The sequence below is a fragment of the Lissotriton helveticus genome, chromosome 3_1 (genome assembly GCF_964261635.1).
Source record: "Lissotriton helveticus chromosome 3_1, aLisHel1.1, whole genome shotgun sequence".
NCBI classification, from domain to species: domain Eukaryota; kingdom Metazoa; phylum Chordata; class Amphibia; order Caudata; family Salamandridae; genus Lissotriton; species Lissotriton helveticus.
The window spans coordinates 561229902-561251559 of NC_136061.1; the positions used below are offsets into that span (position 1 = coordinate 561229902).

General features: G+C 43.8%; 1 protein-coding gene and 1 pseudogene across 4 annotated transcripts in view; one reads left to right on the forward strand and one right to left on the reverse strand.

Annotated features, from left to right (window-relative positions):
* KCTD18 (potassium channel tetramerization domain containing 18) overlaps window positions 1-21658 on the forward strand; it is a 284906-nt gene that overhangs the window by 174032 nt on the left and 89216 nt on the right. For all 4 annotated transcript variants that reach the window (XM_078680493.1, XM_078680490.1, XM_078680494.1 and 1 more), the window contains one exon: window positions 9186-9280. In XM_078680493.1, coding sequence (XP_078536619.1) covers window positions 9186-9280 — 95 coding nt within the window. The remainder of the gene's footprint in view (window positions 1-9185; window positions 9281-21658) is intronic.
* LOC144825292 (eukaryotic translation initiation factor 3 subunit I pseudogene) lies at window positions 17051-17903 on the reverse strand (annotated as a pseudogene).

Genomic DNA, 21658 nt, shown 5'->3' on the forward strand with positions numbered 1-21658 from the left:
TACCCACTACTCTACCCACTACTCTACCCACTACTCTACCCACTACTCCACTCACTACTCTACTCACTACTTTCTACTCAGTACTCTGCACTCACTACTCTGCTCACTACTCTACTCACTACTCTACTCACTACTCTACTCACTACTTTCTACTCAGTACTCTGCACTCACTACTCTGCTCACTACTCTACCCACTACTCTACCCACTACTCTACCCACTACTCTACCCACTACTCTACCCACTACTCTACCCACTACTCTACCCACTACTCTACCCACTACTCTACCCACTACTCTACTCACTACTTTCTACTCAGTACTCTGCACTCACTACTCTGCTCACTACTCTACTCACTACTCTACTCACTACTCTACTCACTACTCTACTCACTACTCTACTCACTACTCTACTCACTACTCTACTCACTACTCTACTCACTACTCTACCCACTACTCTACCCACTACTCTACCCACTACTCTACCCACTACTCTACCCACTACTCTACCCACTACTCTACCCACTACTCTACCCACTACTCTCTACTCAGTACTCTGCACTCACTACTCTGCTCACTACTCTACCCACTACTCTACCCACTACTCTACCCACTACTCTACCCACTACTCTACCCACTACTCTACCCACTACTCTACCCACTACTCTACCACTACTCTACTCACTACTCTACTCACTACTACTTTCTACTCAGTACTCTGCACTCACTACTCTGCTCACTACTCTACTCACTACTCTACTCACTACTCTACTCACTACTCTACTCACTACTCTACTCACTACTCTACTCACTACTCTACTCACTACTCTACTCACTACTCTACTCACTACTCTACTCACTACTCTACTCACGACTCTACTCACTACTCTACTCACTACACTACTCACTACTCTACTCACTACTCACTACTCTGCACTCACTACTCACTACTCTACTCACTATTCTGCTCACTACTCACTACTCTACTCACTGCTCACTACTCTACTCACTACTCTACTCACTACTCACTTCTCTACTCACTACTCACTTCTCTGCACTCACTACTTTACTCACTACTCTACTCTACTCACCTCACTACTCACCTCACTACTCACCTCACTACTCTACTCACTACTCTACTCACTACTCTACTCACTACTCTGCACTCACTACTCTGCACTCACTACTCTGCACTCACTACTCTACTCACTACTCTGCACTCACTACTCTACTCACTACTCTACTCACTACTCTAATCACTACTCTACTCACTACTCTACTCACTACTCTACTCACTTCTCTACTCACTACTCTACTCACTACTCTACTCACTACTCTACTCACTACTCTACTCACTACTCTACTCACTACTCTACTCACTACTCTACTCACTACTCTACTCACTACTCTACCCACTACTCTACTCACTACTCTACTCACTACTTTCTACTCACTACTCACTACTCTGCACTCACTACCCACTACCCACTACTCTGCTCACTACTCTACTCACTACTCTACTCACTACTCTACTCGCTACTCTACTCGCTACTCTACTCGCTACTCTACTCTCTACTCTACTCACTACTCTACTCTACTCACTACTCACTACTCTGCACTCACTACTCACTACTCTGCTCACTACTCACTACTCTGCTCACTACTCACTACTCTACTCACTACTCTACTCACTACTCTACTCACTACTCTACTCACTACTCTGCACTAACTACTCACTACTCTGCACTAACTACTCACTACTCTGCACTAACTACTCACTACTCTACTCACTACTCTACTCACTACTCTACTCACTACTCACTACTCTGCACTCACTACTCACTACTCTACTCACTACTCTGCTCACTACTCACTACTCTACTCACTGCTCACTACTCTACTCACTACTCACTTCTCTACTCACTACTCACTTCTCTGCACTCACTACTTTACTCACTACTCTACTCACCTCACTACTCTACTCACTACTCTACTCACTACTCACTACTCTGCACTCACTACTCTGCACTCACTACTCTGCACTCACTACTCTGCACTCACTACTCTACTCACTACTCTGCACTCACTACTCTACTCACTACTCTACTCACTACTCTACTCACTACTCTACTCACTACTCTACTCACTACTCTACTCACTACTCTACTCACTACTCTACTCACTACTCTTCTCACTACTCTTCTCACTACTCTACTCACTACTCTACTCACTACTCTACTCACTACTCTACTCACTACTCTACTCACTACTCTACTCACTACTCTACTCACTACTCTACCCACTACTCTCTACTCACTACTGACTACTCTGCACTCACTACCCACTACTCTGCTCACTACTCTACTCACTACTCTACTCACTACTCTACTCACTACTCTACTCACTACTCTACTCACTACTCTACTCGCTACTCTACTCACTACTCTACTCTACTCACTACTCACTACTCTACTCACTACTCTACTCACTACTCTACTCACTACTCTGCACTAACTACTCACTACTCTGCACTAACTACTCACTACTCTGCACTAACTACTCACTACTCTACTCACTACTCTACTCACTACTCTGCACTCACTACTCACTACTCTGCACTCACTACTCACTACTCTACTCACTACTCACTACTCACTACTCACTACTCTACTCACTACTCTACTTACTACTCTACTCACTACTCTACTCACTACTCTGCACTCACTTCTCACTACTCTGTACTCACTACTCTACTCACTACTCTACTCACTACTCTACTCACTACTGCACTCACTACTCACTACTCTGCACTCACTACTCACTACTCTACTCACTACTCTACTCACTACTCTACACTCTACTCTACACTCTACTCACTACTCTACTCACTACTCTACTCACTACTCTACTCACTACTCTACTCACTACTCTACTCACTACTCACTACTCTACTCACTACTCTACTCACTACTCTACTCACTACTCTACTCACTACTCACTACTCTACTCACTACTCTACTCACTACTCTACTCACTGCTCTACTCACTACTCACTACTCTGCACTCACTACTCACTACTCTGCACTCACTACTCACTACTCTGCACTCACTACTCACTACTCTGCACTCACTACTCACTACTCACTACTCTGCACTCACTACTCACTACTCTGCACTCACTACTCTACTCACTACTCTACTCACTGCTCTACTCACTACTCTACTCACTGCTCTACTCACTACTCACTACTCTGCACTCACTACTCACTACTCTGCACTCACTACTCACTACTCTGCACTCACTACTCACTACTCTGCACTCACTACTCACTACTCACTACTCTGCACTCACTACTCACTACTCTGCACTCACTACTCTACTCACTACTCTACTCACTACTCTACTCACTACTCACTACTCTGCACTCACTACTCTACTCACTACTCTACTCACTACTCTACTCACTACTCTACTCACTACTCTACTCACTACTCACTACTCTACTCACTACTCACTACTCTACTCACTACTCACTACTCTACTCACTACTCACTACTCTACTCACTACTCTGCACTCACTACTCACTACTCTACTCACTGCTCTACTCACTGCTCTACTCACTACTCTACTCACTACTCAATACTCTGCACTCACTACTCACTACTCTGCACTCACTACTCACTACTCTGCACTCACTACTCACTACTCTACTCACTACTCTACTCACTACTCTGCACTCACTACTCACTACTCTGCACTCACTACTCACTACTCTGCACTCACTACTCTGCACTCACTACTCACTACTCTGCACTCACTACTCACTACTCTGCACTCACTACTCACTACTCTGCACTCTACTCAGTACTCTACTCACTACTCACTACTCTACTCACTACTCACTACTCTGCACTCACTACTCACTACTCTACTCACTACTCTACTCACTACTCTACTCACTACTCTACTCACTACTCTACTCACTACTCACTACTCTACTCACTACTCACTACTCTACTCACTACTCACTACTCTACTCACTACTCTACTCACTACTCTGCACTCACTACTCACTACTCTACTCACTGCTCTACTCACTGCTCTACTCACTACTCACTACTCTGCACTCACTACTCACTACTCTGCACTCACTACTCACTACTCTGCACTCACTACTCACTACTCACTACTCACTACTCTACTCACTACTCACTACTCTACTCACTACTCTACTCACTACTCTGCACTCACTACTCTACTCACTGCTCTTCTCACTACTCACTGCTCTACTCACTACTCACTACTCTGCACTCACTACTCACTACTCTGCACTCACTACTCACTACTCTGCACTCACTACTCACTACTCTGCACTCTACTCACTACTCTACTCACTACTCTGCACTCACTACTCTGCACTCACTACTCACTACTCTACTCACTACTCTACTCACTACTCACTACTCTGCACTCACTACTCTACTCACTACTCAACTCACTACTCTACTCACTACTCTACTCACTACTCTACTCACTACTCTACTCACTACTCTACTCACTACTCTACTCACTACTCTACTCACTACTCACTACTCTACTCACTACTCACTACTCACCACTCTACTTACTACTCACTACTCACTACTCTACTCACTACTCACTACTCTACTCACTACTCTACTCACTACTCTACTCACTACTCAACTCACTACTCACTACTCTACTCACTACTCTACTCACTACTCTACTCACTACTCTACTCACTACTCTACTCACTACTCAACTCACTACTCACTACTCTACTCACTACTCACTACTCTACTCACTACTCACTACTCTACTCACTACTCTACTCACTACTCTACTCACTACTCTACTCACTACTCTACTCACTACTCACTACTCACTACTCACTACTCACTACTCTACTCACTACTCACTACTCTACTCACTACTCACTACTCACTACTCTACTCACTACTCACTACTCACTACTCACTACTCTACTCACTACTCACTACTCTACTCACTACTCACTACTCCCTACTCCCTACTCACTACTCCCTACTCTGCCCTCCCTACTCTGCCCTCCCTACTCTGCCCTCCCTACTCTGCCCTCCCTACTCTGCCCTCCCTACTCTGCCCTCCCTACTCTGCCCTCACTACTCTGCCCTCACTACTCTGCCCTCACTACTCTGCCCTCACTACTCTGCCCCCACTACTCTGCCCCCACTACTCTGCCCCCACTACTCTGCCCCCACTACTCTGCCCCCACTACTCTGCCCCCACTACTCTGCCCCCACTACTCTGCCCCCACTACTCTGCCCCCACTACTCTGCCCCCACTACTCTGCACTCCCTACTCTGCACTCCCTACTCTGCACTCCCTACTCTGCCCTCACTACTCTGCCCCTCACTACTCTGCCCCTCACTACTCTGCCCCTCACTACTCTGCCCCTCACTACTCTGCCCCTCACTACTCTGCCCCTCACTACTCTGCCCTCACTACTCTGCCCTCACTACTCTGCCCTCACTACTCTGCCCTCACTACTCTGCACTCTGCCCTCACTACTCTGCACTCACTACTCTGCCCTCACTACTCTGCCCTCCCTACTCTGCCCTCCCTACTCTGCCCTCCCTACTCTGCCCTCCCTACTCTGCCCTCCCTACTCTGCCCTCACTACTCTGCCCTCACTACTCTGCCCTCACTACTCTGCCCTCACTACTCTGCGGGTGTGTGGTGGTGTGTGTGTGGTGGTGTGTGTGTTTGTGTGTGTGGTGGTGGTGGTGTGTGTGTGTGTGTGGTGGTGTGTGTGTGTGTGTGTGGTGGTGTGTGTGTGTGTGTGGTGGTGGTGTGTGGTGGTGTGTGTAGTAGTGTGTGTGTAGTAGTGTGTGTGTGTGGTGGTGTGTGTGTGTGGTGGTGTGTGTGTGTGTGTGTGGTGTGTGTGGTGATGTGTGTGGTGATGTGTGTGGCGGTGTGCGCTTGGTGAAAGCGTGCACTGCCGGATGGTGGTGTGCGCGCGTGTAGTTGTGTGTGTGTAGTAGCGTGTGTGTGTAGTAGCGTGTGTGTGTGTAGTAGCGTGTGTGTGTATAGTAGCGTGGGTGTGTGCGTGTGCGGTTGGTTGTGGGGTTGTGTGTGTGTGTGGTTGAGTGTGTGTGGTTGAGTGTGTGTGGTTGAGTGTGTGTGGTTGAGTGTGTGTGGTTGTGTGGGTGTGTGCGTGTGGTTGTGTGCGTGGGCGTGTGGTTGTGTGGGCGTGTGGTTGTGTGTGCGTGGGCGTGTGGTTGTGTGGGTGTGTGCGTGGGGTTGTGTGCGTGGGCATGCGGTTGTGTGTGTGCGTGCGGTTGTGTGTGTGCGGTTGTGTGTGTGTGCGGTTGTGTGTGTGTGTGTGTGCGGTTGTGTGGGTGTGTGCGGTTGTGTGCGGTTGTGTGCGGTTGTGTGCGGTTGTGTGCGGTTGTGTGCGGTTGTGTGCGCGGTTGTGTGGGTGTGTATGGTTGGGTGTGTATGGTTGGGTGTATATGGTTGGGTGTGTATGGTTGGGTGTGTACAAGCCACATCGTTCACACTGAGCTCTGTATATAAAGGTCATGCAATTTGTACATGCGATTTTGAAAGTAATGTATTTCTGAGAGCAGCACCCATTTTTTTTTAGATACCTGCTTACAAGATAAACCATATCTTCTTTACAAAGTAAAGGAGGCCTTCCCTTTGTAGGGAGAAACAATATAATTCTGTTAAATGAGTGAACGAAATGCATTGGGGCAGAAAAATAAAAGGGAAATGAAGCAGGAGTGAAGTGTGCGTGAAAAGGAGAAGGCTGTTAGTGCAAGAAATCAGTGGCTAGGCTTGTATGAGAAGCAGGAGCTGTGGGAAAAGGTGTGAGGGGGAAGTGAATGCGTGGGATCTGCGAAGGCTTTGTGTGAAAGGGAACTGTTGACATTGGTCACAGGAGGATGTACCAGTGTCTGCTTGGGCAGTGAGTGAGTGATCTGGTAATAGGACACTGGGAATGAGTTTGAAAAACCGGTATGAACATTAGGGTGAAGCAAGTCTCTAATGATAGGACACTGAATGATAGTACAATGAGTGATCTGGTACAACGGCAGTAGGAATCTGGTAACCGGACTGTGAGAGTAAATGTGAGGCTCCCAGTGAGAGGAAAGGAGGTGGAGTGTTTTTTTATGAAAGGCTGGAGAGAGTGAGTCATGGTGACGAGACAGGGAGCGAGTGAGGAATCTGGCAATAGCTGGGAAGATGCAAGGGATCTGGTAAGAGGACAACGAGAGCTACTGCAAGGGGTCTGTTATGAGGGCAGTAAATTAAAGTGATCTTCTATTTTGACATTAAAAGTTTGAGTTCGGGTGAGTGGGCACGAGTGCTTATCAAAGTACTTTGTTTGTTTTTTTACTTTCAGCTGTGCTAAACAGCTAAACATATCCCTGACAAAACCAACAGATTTTGTATAGGAGAGTCCTATTTGCTTTGCCAATGCTTGTTTAGCCTACCTCAGTCAAAGAGCAGGCGCGGGTTTGCCGGCGCGCACACAGAGCTCAAGGAAAAAAAAAAAACAGCAGTGCACACGCTTCCAGCACCATCTGCCTTCAATTACCGGCACCTCGGACAGCTGGTAATTGAGGATTTATGTATTCTTCTGCGCGTGTCCGAACACTTTATGCAGGAAGTGGACATTGCAAAAATTCCAAAGCCCTATGGCGTGCTGCCTTACTTAAACACAGCCTTGCCTGGACCAATTACCATTCACATGGCAGAATACCACACGCAAAAAACGCGCGCTTTCTGGAATGCGGCAGCCCACAGCCCTTTCAGAACTTTTTTTTTTTTATAACATTATAGCTCGGAAGCCCCGCCCCACTTCGTGTGACGTAGGCCCGAGCCCTAAAAATCACAGAAAAATGCAACAGTGAACAAGCTGAATAAAAAACGAATACAAAAGTAGTCAGTTGATTTGCATTCCCTTTCCTTTGTATAATATTGTATATTCCAGGAAATATTCAGAGTGCTACTATAAGAAAAAATAGCAACTGCCTGCCACAGCCCTACCAGCTCATTGGAGATGCTATACAACTAAAACATCTCTGTGGTACCTTCTTTGCTAGCTGACTTCAAACAGTTTAAAAGCGTCTGTGGAAGAGAAGCCCAAGTAGAGACAGGGAGCACTTATGTCATGCCTCCGTTATTTTTGAACCCTTTCTTATTAGCCCTGTTGACTGGGACTCTCATCCTTAAAAGGTTAAGCAGCAGAAGCTATTGAATTTATCAGTTGCAGCGTTTATTAAAAGCATATTGACTACTTCTATATTCGTTTAACTTGGTGAGCCATCTTACCTAGTAATCTTTCCCCACCTCCCGTATGGCACTGTGATTATCCCAAGTATTTCATCAATGTGCATTCCCGTTTAGTAGCTGGTGCCATTAATAATTACTTTACTTCTTTTACTTGTGCTTCTATAATTAAAAAATATATATGTCTGATACCCATTGGAAATCGTTGGGTTGTCCATGTGTTTGTTGATTACTTCACATAGGGATGTCATTGTGCTGAAAATATATGTGACCGAGGCTACGTTACAGTAGTGTGTGATAATGTGTTGCATCGCTAAACACTTACAAGGTCCCGAAGGCGAGACCGATTGCATTACAATTGCTTGTTTTTTTGTTTGTTTACCACTTGACAAATCAGACTTAACAGTGACAGTTTCATTGTAGGGTTTCGCTTTTTAGCACTGGGATGGACCTTTATTACTAGGAATCAACTAAAACTAAAAGTAGTATATCTGGGGTCATTAGAGTGTAGACAGATGGATGTCATAGTTCCCAAAACGTCTGGAGCCAGTCAATGGAGCCAGATCCCCCAATGGTGCTCTAAAGGCCCAGGACCTTCTGGGTGTATCGGTGAGTTATTCCGTCATCCGTGGTGTACGGAATCTCTCCCAGATGGTGCCTGTTTACTCGTGAAGAGTCATGAAAGTGGCCCAGACATTTCTTGTATGTAATATTGCTTCTTTATATACAGCAAATTCGAAAAGTGTGGAAAATGAGCGTATATTGAGGGAAAACTGTGAAGATTTATTCTTAGAAGTGGTAACTTCTTTTGTCAACAGTTGTGTAGTTTAGGTTTTGTGTCCCCCAAGGTCATTTGCCTATTCATTTTTCACTTTCTGCACTTAGAGAAGCTGGAACTAATGTTCAGTATATCTGGAGCTACTATTCTCCAGCGGAGTTGAAGAACATGATGGATGCTTTTGATGCCTGGAAAGGAAGAGGTATAGTGCTGAAATTCTTTTTTCAGTCTCTTAAGTGTGTACTTATTAACCGCATAGTGGTGGGCTTTACCGTAATGTTTGAGTGTTTTGTAGTATTAGACAATCCACTGACATGTAGCTGCAAATGTTTCTTTACCCACAGTACCTCTCAGCTGCTAGGCACTATGCATTTTTTTAACTTTTATTTATTCCTTTCTTAATTGCTCTACTGTTATTGTTTCTTCCTAATTGTTGAGAGATGATAAACACAGAAGGTAGAAGGAAATCCCTTATTGTAGATTCTGAACTAAGTAATTAGAAAGGCCCACGGGAAGCCAGAAGCAATGAGGAACACTCAGGACAGAGCGGAACGGCATCTGCCTGGCACCTCGGTTGACGTCACATAAGTACTCTCCGAACATTCGGAGATGACACTTAGGTGACGTGGCACTGTAAAAATAGAAAACATCTTCCGTGTTTGACATGGGGTACAATATGCATAAATGGTCTTAACAGCACACTTCGCAATATACAATCTCAACATCTCCCTTTCATCAATGAGAAAAAACAAAAAATAACATCATTCGATTATGTAATCTTCAAAACGTTTGGGCATTTTGATTTCTCTTCCAGACTTCGTTTAAATGACCGTGGTATTTGATCTGCTGCCACAAACATGGTGTCCATCCCTGTATACTTCCCCACTTCTGAGCCTAGATGGGCTACCAGCACTGAGGTCTACCTCTACAACTGAATTCTCCTCCACGTTTCTCATTTGTCTCCCACCTTCACTCATGGACATATTTAAGCTGTCACATAAGTCCAAGTTACTCTGGTTACCTGACGCATCTTCCCATTCAAGTATACTTTCATCAGGGCTTCCCTCTTGTTCAGCCTTCCCTCTCATTATGATCTTTTCTTGCCCTTTTTTCAACTTGACAACATCATCTTTGCTGCGCCAGCCTTTCCCTTCAATACAGAGAGTTCCCCTCGATGCATCGCACACTCGCACAGGATCACTAAAGACTGACTCTCCTTTTGCTACTTTGAATGGTTTCTTTACCAATATCCAGTCACCTCGTTCTATTTCCTACCCTTTTGCTTTGTTTGTCATATCAGAATATCTCTTAGTTTTCTCCTGCTTCGAAACAATACTCTCTTTGACCTTAAGTGGACTATCCTTTATCTCGTCTGGAGCTACTTCTTCTTTATACCATTTGTTAAATTTTGGGGTAAGCTCATTGTTGCATTTCCTTCCCCTCATCAGGTAAAATGGTGTGTGCTTAGTTATTACGTTAGGTGTGTTATTGTATGTGTTTATTTTTTCTCGTATGAAACCTTTTACATTTAATTTTGAAGCAACCGCTAGCTGAATACCTTCTTTTATAACTTATTCACTCTTTCCACCTGTCCATTGCTTTTAGGACTATATAACGGCGTCTTTTCCTGCTTGATGCCTACCTTTTCTAAAAATTCTGTCATTTGCCTAGCCACCAGTTGCGTACCGTTATCGGAAACAATGATTTTTGGTGGCCCCTCCATTGCAAACATTTTCATGAGGAATTGTATTACTTTTTCTGTAGTCACAGTATTCACAAATTTATAATGCACCCACTTAGAGTAATAATCAGTTAGAACCATTATATATTTGCAATCATCTTGTAACAAATTAAAGGGTCCTGCAAAATCTATTGCAATCTTCGACCAGGGTCCATTCGGTATTTCTACCATTTGTAACTCCCCCTTGCTGACTTACCAATGCCTGTCGGCTTTTAGACACTGTTCACATTTTTCAATATAGATACGTACATCGCTGTCCATTCCTGGCCACCAGTAGTGCATTCTCAAAATGTTCTTGGTTGCGCTTCCACCTGGATGACCTTTGTGGGCCAGTTTTATCAGCTTTAATCTTAATTTGACTGGTGGTATGAATAGGTCACATCTTTTTAGAACCCCGCTTTCTATAGTTAGTTCGCCACCTATTTGTTGGTAGCTTTTCAGTTCATCTTGCAGATTCCTGATGGGAGGCCAATGGGATTTTACATGTTTTATCACTTTACCCATTATATAGTCCTCTTCCAGGCATTTCAACCATTCCTCTTCTGTTACTGATCCATTACACATTGCGGTAGCATCTATCCAAGCAACCACATACTCAGTATCATCAATTGAATTCTCAGTTTGGTCACTCACAGGCAGACGTGATAAACAGTCAGCTCTGCAGTTTTTACCACCCTTGATGTGCCGTATACTAAATGTATACTCTTGGAGTTTGGATAGTAGCCTTATTAATCTTGAGCTCGCCTTACCATTGCCCCGCCCTTCTCCATCCATCATGTACACCAATGGTTTGTGATCCGTAATTATTTGGAATTCCTTGCTCCACAGGTAGTTTTTTAGCTTCTGTACTGCCCAAACACACGCGAGCGTCTGACGTTCGATGGTGCAATAGTGTTCTTCTGTTTCATTTAACCTTCTTGATATGAATGCGATGGTGTTCTCTCTCTCACCTTGAATTTGTCAGAACACTGCACCTATACCTTTTGCGCTAGCATCCACTGTGATGACGTTTTTCAATTCAGGGTCATCAGGCTTCAAAGCTGGTGCCTCAGAAATATCCTTTTTTTATGGTGCTAAAAGCACGGCTTTGTTCATCTGTCCAATTGCAACTGACATTTTTTCAAAGCAGCTTCCTCAATGGCTCTACATTGCTTGCATACCCATGTATGAATTTGGAATAATACTCCCTTAGGCCTAGGAACGATTTTAACGTTTCTTTGTCCTCAGGTTTTGGGGCATCTCTTATTGCTTGCACTAGGTCATCCTTAGGTGTTATTGCTTCTGATGTTAGGACATGACCTAGATATTCAATTCTGCTCTCCATGAACGTACATTTATTTTTAGAGACTGTCATTCCTCTGTTTCTTAACACGCTCAAAACCTTACTAAGTATCTCCAGATGTTCTTGTTGGGTTTTAGAGTGTATCAGGATGTCATCCTGGAATGCCTCGACACCTTTTATTTCCCCAAATAGGATATCCATTAATTTTTGGAACACTCCAGATGATGAGGCGAGGCCAAATGGTAGTCTGATGTACCTGTACGCACCAAATGGTGTTATGAAAGTGGTTCGTTTTTTGGACTCTTCGGTTGGACATACCTGGTGGTAAGCCGCTTTTAAGTCTATCAAGGTGAAGTACTTTGAACCTGCAGTAGACTATAGTATGTCTTGTATTCTTGGAAGTGGATGACAATTTATGAGGATGTTTTTGTTTAGTGAATGAAGGTCCACACATAGTCTTATTTCTCCGGTCTTCTTTTTCTTAGAGACCACAATCGCTGACACCCACTCAGAAGCGTCTGTCTCCTCAATCACCCCTTCCTTGCTCAACTTTTCTAGTACTTTTTTCAATTCACTTTTGTCTGATAATGGTACAGTTCTTACCTTATATTTACGTGGCTCAGCACCTGCTTTCAATTTTATGTCATGCACAAATCCTCTCACACATCCTATCTCATTTTTGAAAACCACTCTGTGCCTTTCCAATACTTTTTCCACACCTTCCTTTTTTCTTCTAGACAGATATTGTTCACAAAATCTTCCCTCAGTATTAAAGGATCTTTTGCTCCTGGTTGCAGAACCACTCCTAACTTAGCTAGGTCCTTCCAACCTACCAAAATTCTACCTCTTTCTGCGACATCGATTTGTGTTGTAATTTCCCTTCCTTTGAATGTAAGTGTTTTGCAAAAATAACCAACCATAACTATATCTTGTTCCCCAAATGCCTTTGGGTTTATGTCCGTTTCATGCAATTTCACATTCTCCCATTTTTCCTCGAACAATTTGTCGGATATAATTGTTATTGGGGACCCAGAATCAGCTGTGAACTGTAATTCAACCTTTCCTATCATTACTTCACCTATGGGTCCTTTTATTTTTCCATCAACCATTTCAACATACAATACAATATTAGCGCACATTTCCTCATCGTAATCACCTACAGCATTTACTTTCACATTTCCTGTTACTTTCTTTGTTTTGCACAAAGTAGTGTAGTGCCCAAATCTTTTACATTTCATGCACTTTTTCCCCAAAGCTGGGCATGACTTACAGTCTGCTAGATGCTCTTGTGATCCGCATCTGAAACAATTCAAATTCTTACCTCCTACCTTTTTATCATTCCAATTTTTCTCATAACCCTTATGTTCTGCTTTTTTTTTTATCCTGTTAGTAAAATACGTTAGAGTTACTACTAGTACAGGATAATTCTTTTGTTGATATCAACGATCTTTCTATTCCTTTTGCTATGTCCACAACTTCCTGCAGTGTGGGATTCCTACATGCTAATAACCTTTCTTGCACCTTTTTGGAAAAACAGTAGAATACCACCTGATCCCTTATATATGTGTCAGTCATGTCCTCAAACTCGCAATCCTTAGCTAAAACTCGCAAACATGCTATGTATTCTTCAACTGTTTCTCCTTCTTCTTGCTTTCTCAATGCGAACTTGTGCCTTCCTACCATAATGTTACTTTCTTCTGCATATTGTTTCTCAAGTCTCTTAATAGCCTCTTGATATTCATTTATTGGTATGAAAACACCTGGTGAGCTTTCGTACTCCAGCAAGCTGTCAAATACTTCCTGGCCTGCTTTTCCTAGTAGGCCAAATAAAAGCGCTTTTTTTCTTTCTGCACTGTATCCTTTGCCATCTATTGATACTATATAATTCACAAATGCCCTCAACCAACTCTTCCACTTCATAACTGGTTTTCCAGGTTCCTCAAGGAAAAGTGGTGGTACACAAATATTGTTACTTTGTGCCATATTGGTTCCTCTGCCTTTGCTTATTATCCTTTTGTTATATATTACATTCAACACAAAGTGTTCACTTTCTATTGTATACTTCCTCTTATGAGCACGTTTTTTTCTCCTCAAGTGGTTTATTCTACTTTTCTCACATGAAATTTTTAACTTCTCATTTAGTTTCTGATGTTGTTTCCTCTCAGACTCGCCTTGCGCTTGTAACTTTATATTATTGCCATTGATTTGTCCTTGTATTGTTGCTACGCATAGCGTTAAGCCTGGATTTAATTTATTTATTAGCTTACAAGTGCGGCTTATTTTCATCGCGCTTCCGTTCCTCACATTACTCACTGCACGCTGTTTCCAGTCAGGCAATACTTCTGAGTGACTCAAAATGGCTGCATGCACGCTGCGCCGGATGACGTCTTTCGCTCTACTCCAATCGACACTCAGAGTGTGAGCTTACGTCCTTCCCGGCATGCATCACGCGTGCTCCCTGACAGAATTGACGCGCTGCTGCTCTGTCACTGAAACCGCATGCACGTAAGTTTTGCCTCCACTTACTTCGCTTCAATTCAGTGTCAGCGCGTTACCGGATTCACCGCAGGCTCGTTTTCATCTTAATCTGCGTGTGTAGCGCCAATTCACCAAAGTTGTCCGTGAGCCTTCTTAGTCCTTTATCCTTGTCGCCAATTGTTGAGAGATGATAAACACATAAGGTAGAAGCAAATACCTTTATTGTAGATTCTGAACTAAGTAATAACAAAGGCCCACAGGAAGCCAGAAGCAATGAGGAACACTCTGGACAGAGCGTTACGGCATCTGCCTGGCACCTCGTTGACATCACATAAGTACTCTCCGAACATTCGGAGATGACACTAATGTGACGTGGCACAGTAAACATAGAAAACATCTTCCGTGTTTGATATAGGGTACAATATGCATAAATGGACTTAACAGTACACTTCGCAATATACAATCTCAACACTAATGTATTGTTTTTTTTTAGGTCTCTGAACAGGCTGTGCAATTGTCACCCGCTTTATCCAAAATGGCATTAAAAACTTTGCCTGGCAAAAACCCATAATCCGACTGGTATCACACTGCATTAATCTGAATGTTTCCTGATACTCCCTACTACCCAAGTGTTTACAAAGGAGAACAATCCATATGCACGTATTTGTTATAAAAGAGGCCGAAGAACAAAACTTGGATACGCTATTCGTAACACCCTTCACAGCCTACACACAAATCATCATATGGACCACTATCTGTTGCCATCTACCAGCGAAGGATAGTATGGTTAGAGTACCATACCTAAACTGGGGGTAGAGTTTCCTGACTAAAGGAGGGACAATTTCGTCAATGAAACTTTCATAGGGAGCCATTGTTTTTCAATCAATAAAGGCCACAGATAGGGAACCCTTGCACTGCAAAACGTGGTCAGTTGCCACACACTCCCCAAAAATCCCTTAAATTCTTGCCTTGCCAATTAAACACAATCTCTGGCGAAACCCAATATTTATACAGATTCAGCCTTCGAATTAGGACCTTAATAGCACAAAGCCACGGAATTTTCCATTCACACTGTGGGACCAAAAGTACTTTGATTTCCTCCCGATAGAAATTGAGGGTGGGTGTTGTCCATAGCCGGTACCAGTAAATCAAATTTCTGCTCTGAATCTTGTGGCCAATCTTCTTTTGGGCCAGATTTAATTTAATGGAGTCAGCTGTGTGGTTATAGGAAGATTCAATAAAGTTCTTATAAACCTTTGCTCCACGATGGTGAGCCTTTCTGTCTGCGAACAACCCTAAGGCCGTCCCTAGGGTCTTTACATTGTATATTTCTAGTGCCAGAGCCACCCTTCTAGATGAGGTTGTTCTGTGTATTTTCCCTATATATGCATTGTGTTGAACCAAGGACAACTGTGCTTTTTCCACCTGTGACACCCAACATAGTCTTTGTGAGTTTGATACCTAGATACTTGGCACCACATCCAAAGGAGTGTCCCCAACTAGCATTCTCTTAGAAAGGGTCGACATCTGCCTAGTAACAATCATACATTTGGTCTTGGAGCTATTAAGCTCGAAGCCCCGCTCAACATAAAACATTTGAAAAAGGTTCAGGAGCTGTTGCAGACCCTGCGGCGGCTTAGATATTAACAAGGTGCCCTCCTATCTTAGGTACAACACAGCCGTCCCTGGCCAAGGAACCAATTACACCATTTATGTATAGCATGAAAAGTGTGGGCACTAAAACACACTCCTGCCTGACCCCCGAACCCCAGCATTCACCCTCCCCGGTGGAGAGGGTCTATCGGGGCACCATCATCTTAAGCTGCATAAAACCCTCATTGTTATATTGTGCAGTGTCATGCTGAAGACTGGAGTGAACCGAAAGTATTCAAATAAAACCACAGACACCCCCCCCCCCCCCGAGGCAACTTTGGTTAGTGAGTACAGTCAAGTTGAAACAAAAAAATCAGTTGTGTAGGATTTTTATCATCTTCTAATACAGTGAACCTGTTGACAGATATCTGAATTAAAACAGAGTTTAAAAACTCAGTGTGTCTTTACATCAACTGGTGGTCACAGACAGATAACCAATTTTCACTTTTGCATATTTGTGTGCCATTAGTTAAATCCACATCAATTCACAAGCTCCGTTGATAAAACTGTTGCCTGATTGCACACAAGGTAATTAAGGCAGGAGGAAAAATATATTTTTTAGCCCGATAAATGTTTCTCCTGTTGGTGGTACAGTTGCTGATCAGCTTTCATTGCACAATTTATGTGCTCTGCAAGCAGCTTCAATTGCAGTCACCTACTTCTAATTATAATACAGAGTATCTTTGTCGCATAACTTGGAGGATAAATATGAGAAAGTTATTACAGTGAGATGTCTTCATGCTTCAAACATCAATGACTGATGGTCAAAACTATAGTTCTAATCATAGCTGTTTTCCCTGCCACAGCTGTAGCTCTGTCTAACAGGTGATATTCAACTCTGTTTTTGGCCCCAAATGACAATTGACTCTACAGAATTCTTCTTCAAACACCAAATGGAAAAACTTGGTCTAAGACTTTCCTATTCTGGTGAAGGTTATGGTTACATCCATAGCTTCTAGAGCACAAGCAGAAATCACATGATCATAGATTTGCGACAGGGTGTCTGAGGTGTCTGGATGCTCTGTGGGGAAGGCCTTCAAGTGTTCTAAAGATTTGGCATCAAAGTACTTTGCTGTGTTGTCCCTGGAGGCTGGGATAAGCATGGTGGGAGGTCTGGATGTTATTGATTTGAAAGTGATGGTCTTACTGTTGCAGACCCTCTCACCAGGCTTAGCACTGAACTGGTTTAGTTCCCATTCTCATGTCCAGCGATGACTCATTCCCACAGTGCTGGCGATCTTGAAGTCATTGCAAGGGATCTTCATGTATGGCTCATTGCCTTCTCCCTGACTTAGATCTTACAGGTCAAATAAGTTGATAGAGCACGGGTAGCCCGTCTGCTTTGCTGTGGATAACTTTATGATTTTACCCCCAAAGTCAACGGCAGAAGTTTGAATGGCAGAATTGGTATTTACTGGTCTCAGATATTTCCGTTTCATAATCCAAGAGCTTGCAGGAGTGATTGACCAAGCCAATGAGGACATGTCTGGTTACCCCAGTCACAGTCCATACTCCAAACTGCTCCAGTATGCCCATTGTAGATGCCAAGTCACTCTCCATTCACATTGCCTATCAGATCTTTTGCAATAGAGAAGAGGAGGTAGCGATCTCAGTTGTATATCATCTGGGTTATCAATCTCTCGTCGGTGTTTGCAGTAGGATGGGTTTCATGTTGTCAGTGCTTGGCTTGAGACTCTTCCTGTGACACTCAATGTGTAGTTTCAAAAAAGCACCAGAGTGATCAGCTGTTGAGTTAAGTTATTAACTCCCTGCCTCTGGAGCAGACTTCTGATTTGTGTTACCGCCACATGCAACATGTGACTTGTCTCATTGATTACTGGGCTCAAAGGCTGCTAGTGTTGTCGTATGTTGATTTGTCTAGCTCGACTAATCACCCGGTACGGTATCCAGATGCTGGAGCAGGGGTGTAGGACTAAGAGTGATGGGAGTCATCCCAGAGGAATAGGTTGAAGAGCCAAGTCTTCAGCTTCTAGCGGAATTCAAGAAGGTGAAGCGGAGGCCCTGATGTGGAGAGTGAGGTCGCACCAGGTCTTGGGTGCGAGGTAGGAGAATGCTAGTCATCCCGTCCTGCTTTTGCAGATACACTGGTGTGGCAAGTGAGTCTGCTTGCGTGTGTCTTGTGGGTTGCTGAATGTGAAGGCAGTTGTTAAGGTATGTTGGTCCGATGTTGTGTAGTGCATTGTATGCATACTTGAGTTTGAATTGGCAGCTTTTATGTATGGGAAGCGAGTGGGGCTCGATGAGATGAGGTGCGAAGTTGGTGCATCATGGGAGGTCGAGGATGTGTCTCACTGGTGCATTCTGGATAGTTTAGAGATGTGGAGGAGATGGTTGGAGATCCTAGCTAAGAGTGTGTTGCTGTAGTCTAACCTGTTTGTGATGAGGGCTTGCGTTATGGTACGTCTGGTGTTCCGGGGTAGTCACTTGAAGATCTTGTGAAGCAGATAGAGCAGACCTTTTGCCGTGATTTTGAGCTTGTAGTCTAGAATAATTCCCAGGTGTCATGCGTGGTTGGTTTTGCTGTGGAAGTGGATCCGTGTTCTGATGTCGATAAAAGGTGAAGTCCCCGGGAGAGTTCTTGTTCCCGAAGATCAACACTTCTGTCTTGTTGGAGCTGAGTTTCAGGCCATGGCAGTTGACAGTGGTGAAATTTGCCATTGTGGATGCTGCAGAAAACAGAAACGACTGTGCTTTGCATGTCAGCCCTTCAACATTTGGGTAACCTCTTTCTTTCCTTAGATTAATTCATGTCAATCCACTCGGAGTGACTTGTAGGGGTTTCTCCTTATCAGGCTGCTACAAGGTGGGCATTTGCTAGATTCTGTTATTCTTTGTTAATAAGCAACAGTACTGCCTCTGTGCTGTGGCTGTCTTCATGATCCAGTCTATGGCCAGCAGGACGAATGACGGTGTGAGCAAACTACCGTGGTGATCTCCGGTCCTCACTTGAAAGGCTTCTGTGAGTTGTCCTCCATGCACTATCTTGCAGGTCAGTCCCTCGTAAGCGTTCCTGATTCTTATGAGTTTATCTGGTACATCGTAGTGGCAGAGGAGTTTTCCAGAGGGTCTCTGTCCACTCTGTCGAATGCCTTCTCATAGTTGATGAAGTTGACATAGAGGGTGAGTTCCATTCCATCGACTGCTCAATGATGGTGTGCAGTTTCGCAATCTGGGGTAGGGCTAAGGCCTTTATTGGACGTAGAGATCAGGGTTTTTGAACTGATTGGGCGCTTGGACTAGGGCTAAGATTGGCTGTAAGGTCCTGGTCTCTTATTGGTTCTAGATATTTAGGCCTAGTGTTGTGATTGGATAGTGTTAGGGCAAGGGTTCCCATTGGCTGAAGGGGTCACCTGATTACTATGGCTATAAAAAAGGCCAGGCTTAGGGCATCTCAGCCCGGGCGTCGAGGTTAAGGGCGGAGAGGACATGGGTAGTTGCCTGTTTGAGCCTGTTCGAGACTGGTCGGTACTAGGGCCTGAAATGCGGCCCTTTATCTCATTTAGCTAGGTTCTCAACCTTTTGGAGCAAGTGTGACATGTTGCTTATATTTTTTGCGTGTGTTTAAGGTGGAAGGTGTATGAGTCAGGGGAGGTGGTGCAGCATGTGGGTCATGTTGTAATGTTCTAATTTGTCCAATGGATGAGAGGCGGTTAGAAGAGAGGTGTTGTATTGCTGTATCTGCGTTAGGTGTGGTGGAACAGTGAAAGCTTGGCATTGGAGTTTGTTCCCTTGTGTGGTTTGAAAGGTGGGTATATGTATGTATTTTGTGATGGTAAGTATTATGAGGTGTTGTGCTCTGAAGATCTTGTTGTGCTGGTATGTGTGATATGTTTTGCTTTTGAGGTGTAGTGAAAAGGGGTGCTGATGTATATTTTTCATGCACTGGATTTGGTTGTATAGTATTGTTTGTGAGAGGTTGTGACGTAGAGGGGGTGGTGATGTGTTTATGAATAGAGTGTATGTTGTGTGTAGGAGGGAATGAAGTAGAGGTGAGAGTGTTTATCTTAGACTGGTTTGTTGCAAGAGTTACAAAGTGTGGTGGTGTGCAGTGTGTGTGCTGTGTGTTAGTGTTATTATGGTAGAAGGGAGAGGAGGGCGTTTGTTGGACAACTGATGGAAGGATCATTATATGTTTGTTAGTGATTAAAGGTGGTCAGTTAGGTGTAATTACAGCAGGTAGAGTGTGTCTGAATGGGATGTAGTTATGTATGGTGTTGATTGGCGTTGTGTTAGTGATGAGTGTATTGGTTAGTGGTATAGGATAGAGTTGTGTACTGTTTGTGGGTTATGGTGGATATATGTGGTAGTTGGGATAGTAGGATGTGTAGATGTGGTTTGGTTGGGTTTGTGGTGCATGCAGGTACATTAATCTGTGCATAGTGTTGTGCATGGTGTACATTTGGTGTGAGTGTGTTGCTCTGGATGTGGATGGTGTGGGCTGGGTATTGCTAAATGAGAAAGCTTTCTAAACTCTTCCCTCTGACTCCTCCCCTCCAAAACTCATTTTTACTCATCCAAAAGCCTCTTCCTACTGCTAAGACCAAAAGAAAAAAATCATTCACACTTGTATCCCTCCACTATCCTTTTCAATCAAAATTAATAAACTAACATGTTCACTTCTCAAATTCCATATTCAACTATACTAATATACTGCCCAAATAACTGAATAACATTTCTACTACTCAAATTACTTCATATTTACACTACACTACTTTTCAACACTAATCCTTTATGGGTTCCGGAGTGGCATGCTACTCGCCAGGAAAGCGCTTCAACACCCATCAGGGGTAACAAGTGCTATATGAATGCAAATCTCTCTTCCCCTTTTATCCCTCCGCTATCCTTCTCACTCCAAGTAACAGACTAATAAATTACTTCATATTTCACCATCTTAATTCACCACTAATCCTTTATAGGCTTCCTGAATAGCGTGGGTCAACAAGCGATAAATAAATACAAACCTTTGTACTCCTCTATCCTTCTACTATCATTCCAAATCCAAATAACTGACTAACCTATCCACCACTCAAAATGTACTTGCATGTTTTACTATACTAATTCAACACTAATACTCTATGGGTCCCTGTGTAGCGTGCTACTCGCCGAAAAAGTGCTTCGACGCCTCGTCAGGGGTAGTAAGCGCTATATAAATGCAATTACAATACAATACATCAAACGCTGAACGAAGGTCAACAAAGGCAATATAGTTTGCCTTTGCCAATATCACCTCCCTCCAGTAAATGCAGTCAAAGCGAAAATATCTGATCCACCGGGCTCATATGTGACCTAAAACCCACCTGCCAATCAATCAGAGTACTTGTAAAGCGCGCTACTTACCCGTGAGGGTCTCAAGGCGCTGAGGGGAGAGGGGGATGCCGCTACTGCTCGAAGAGCCAGGTCTTGAG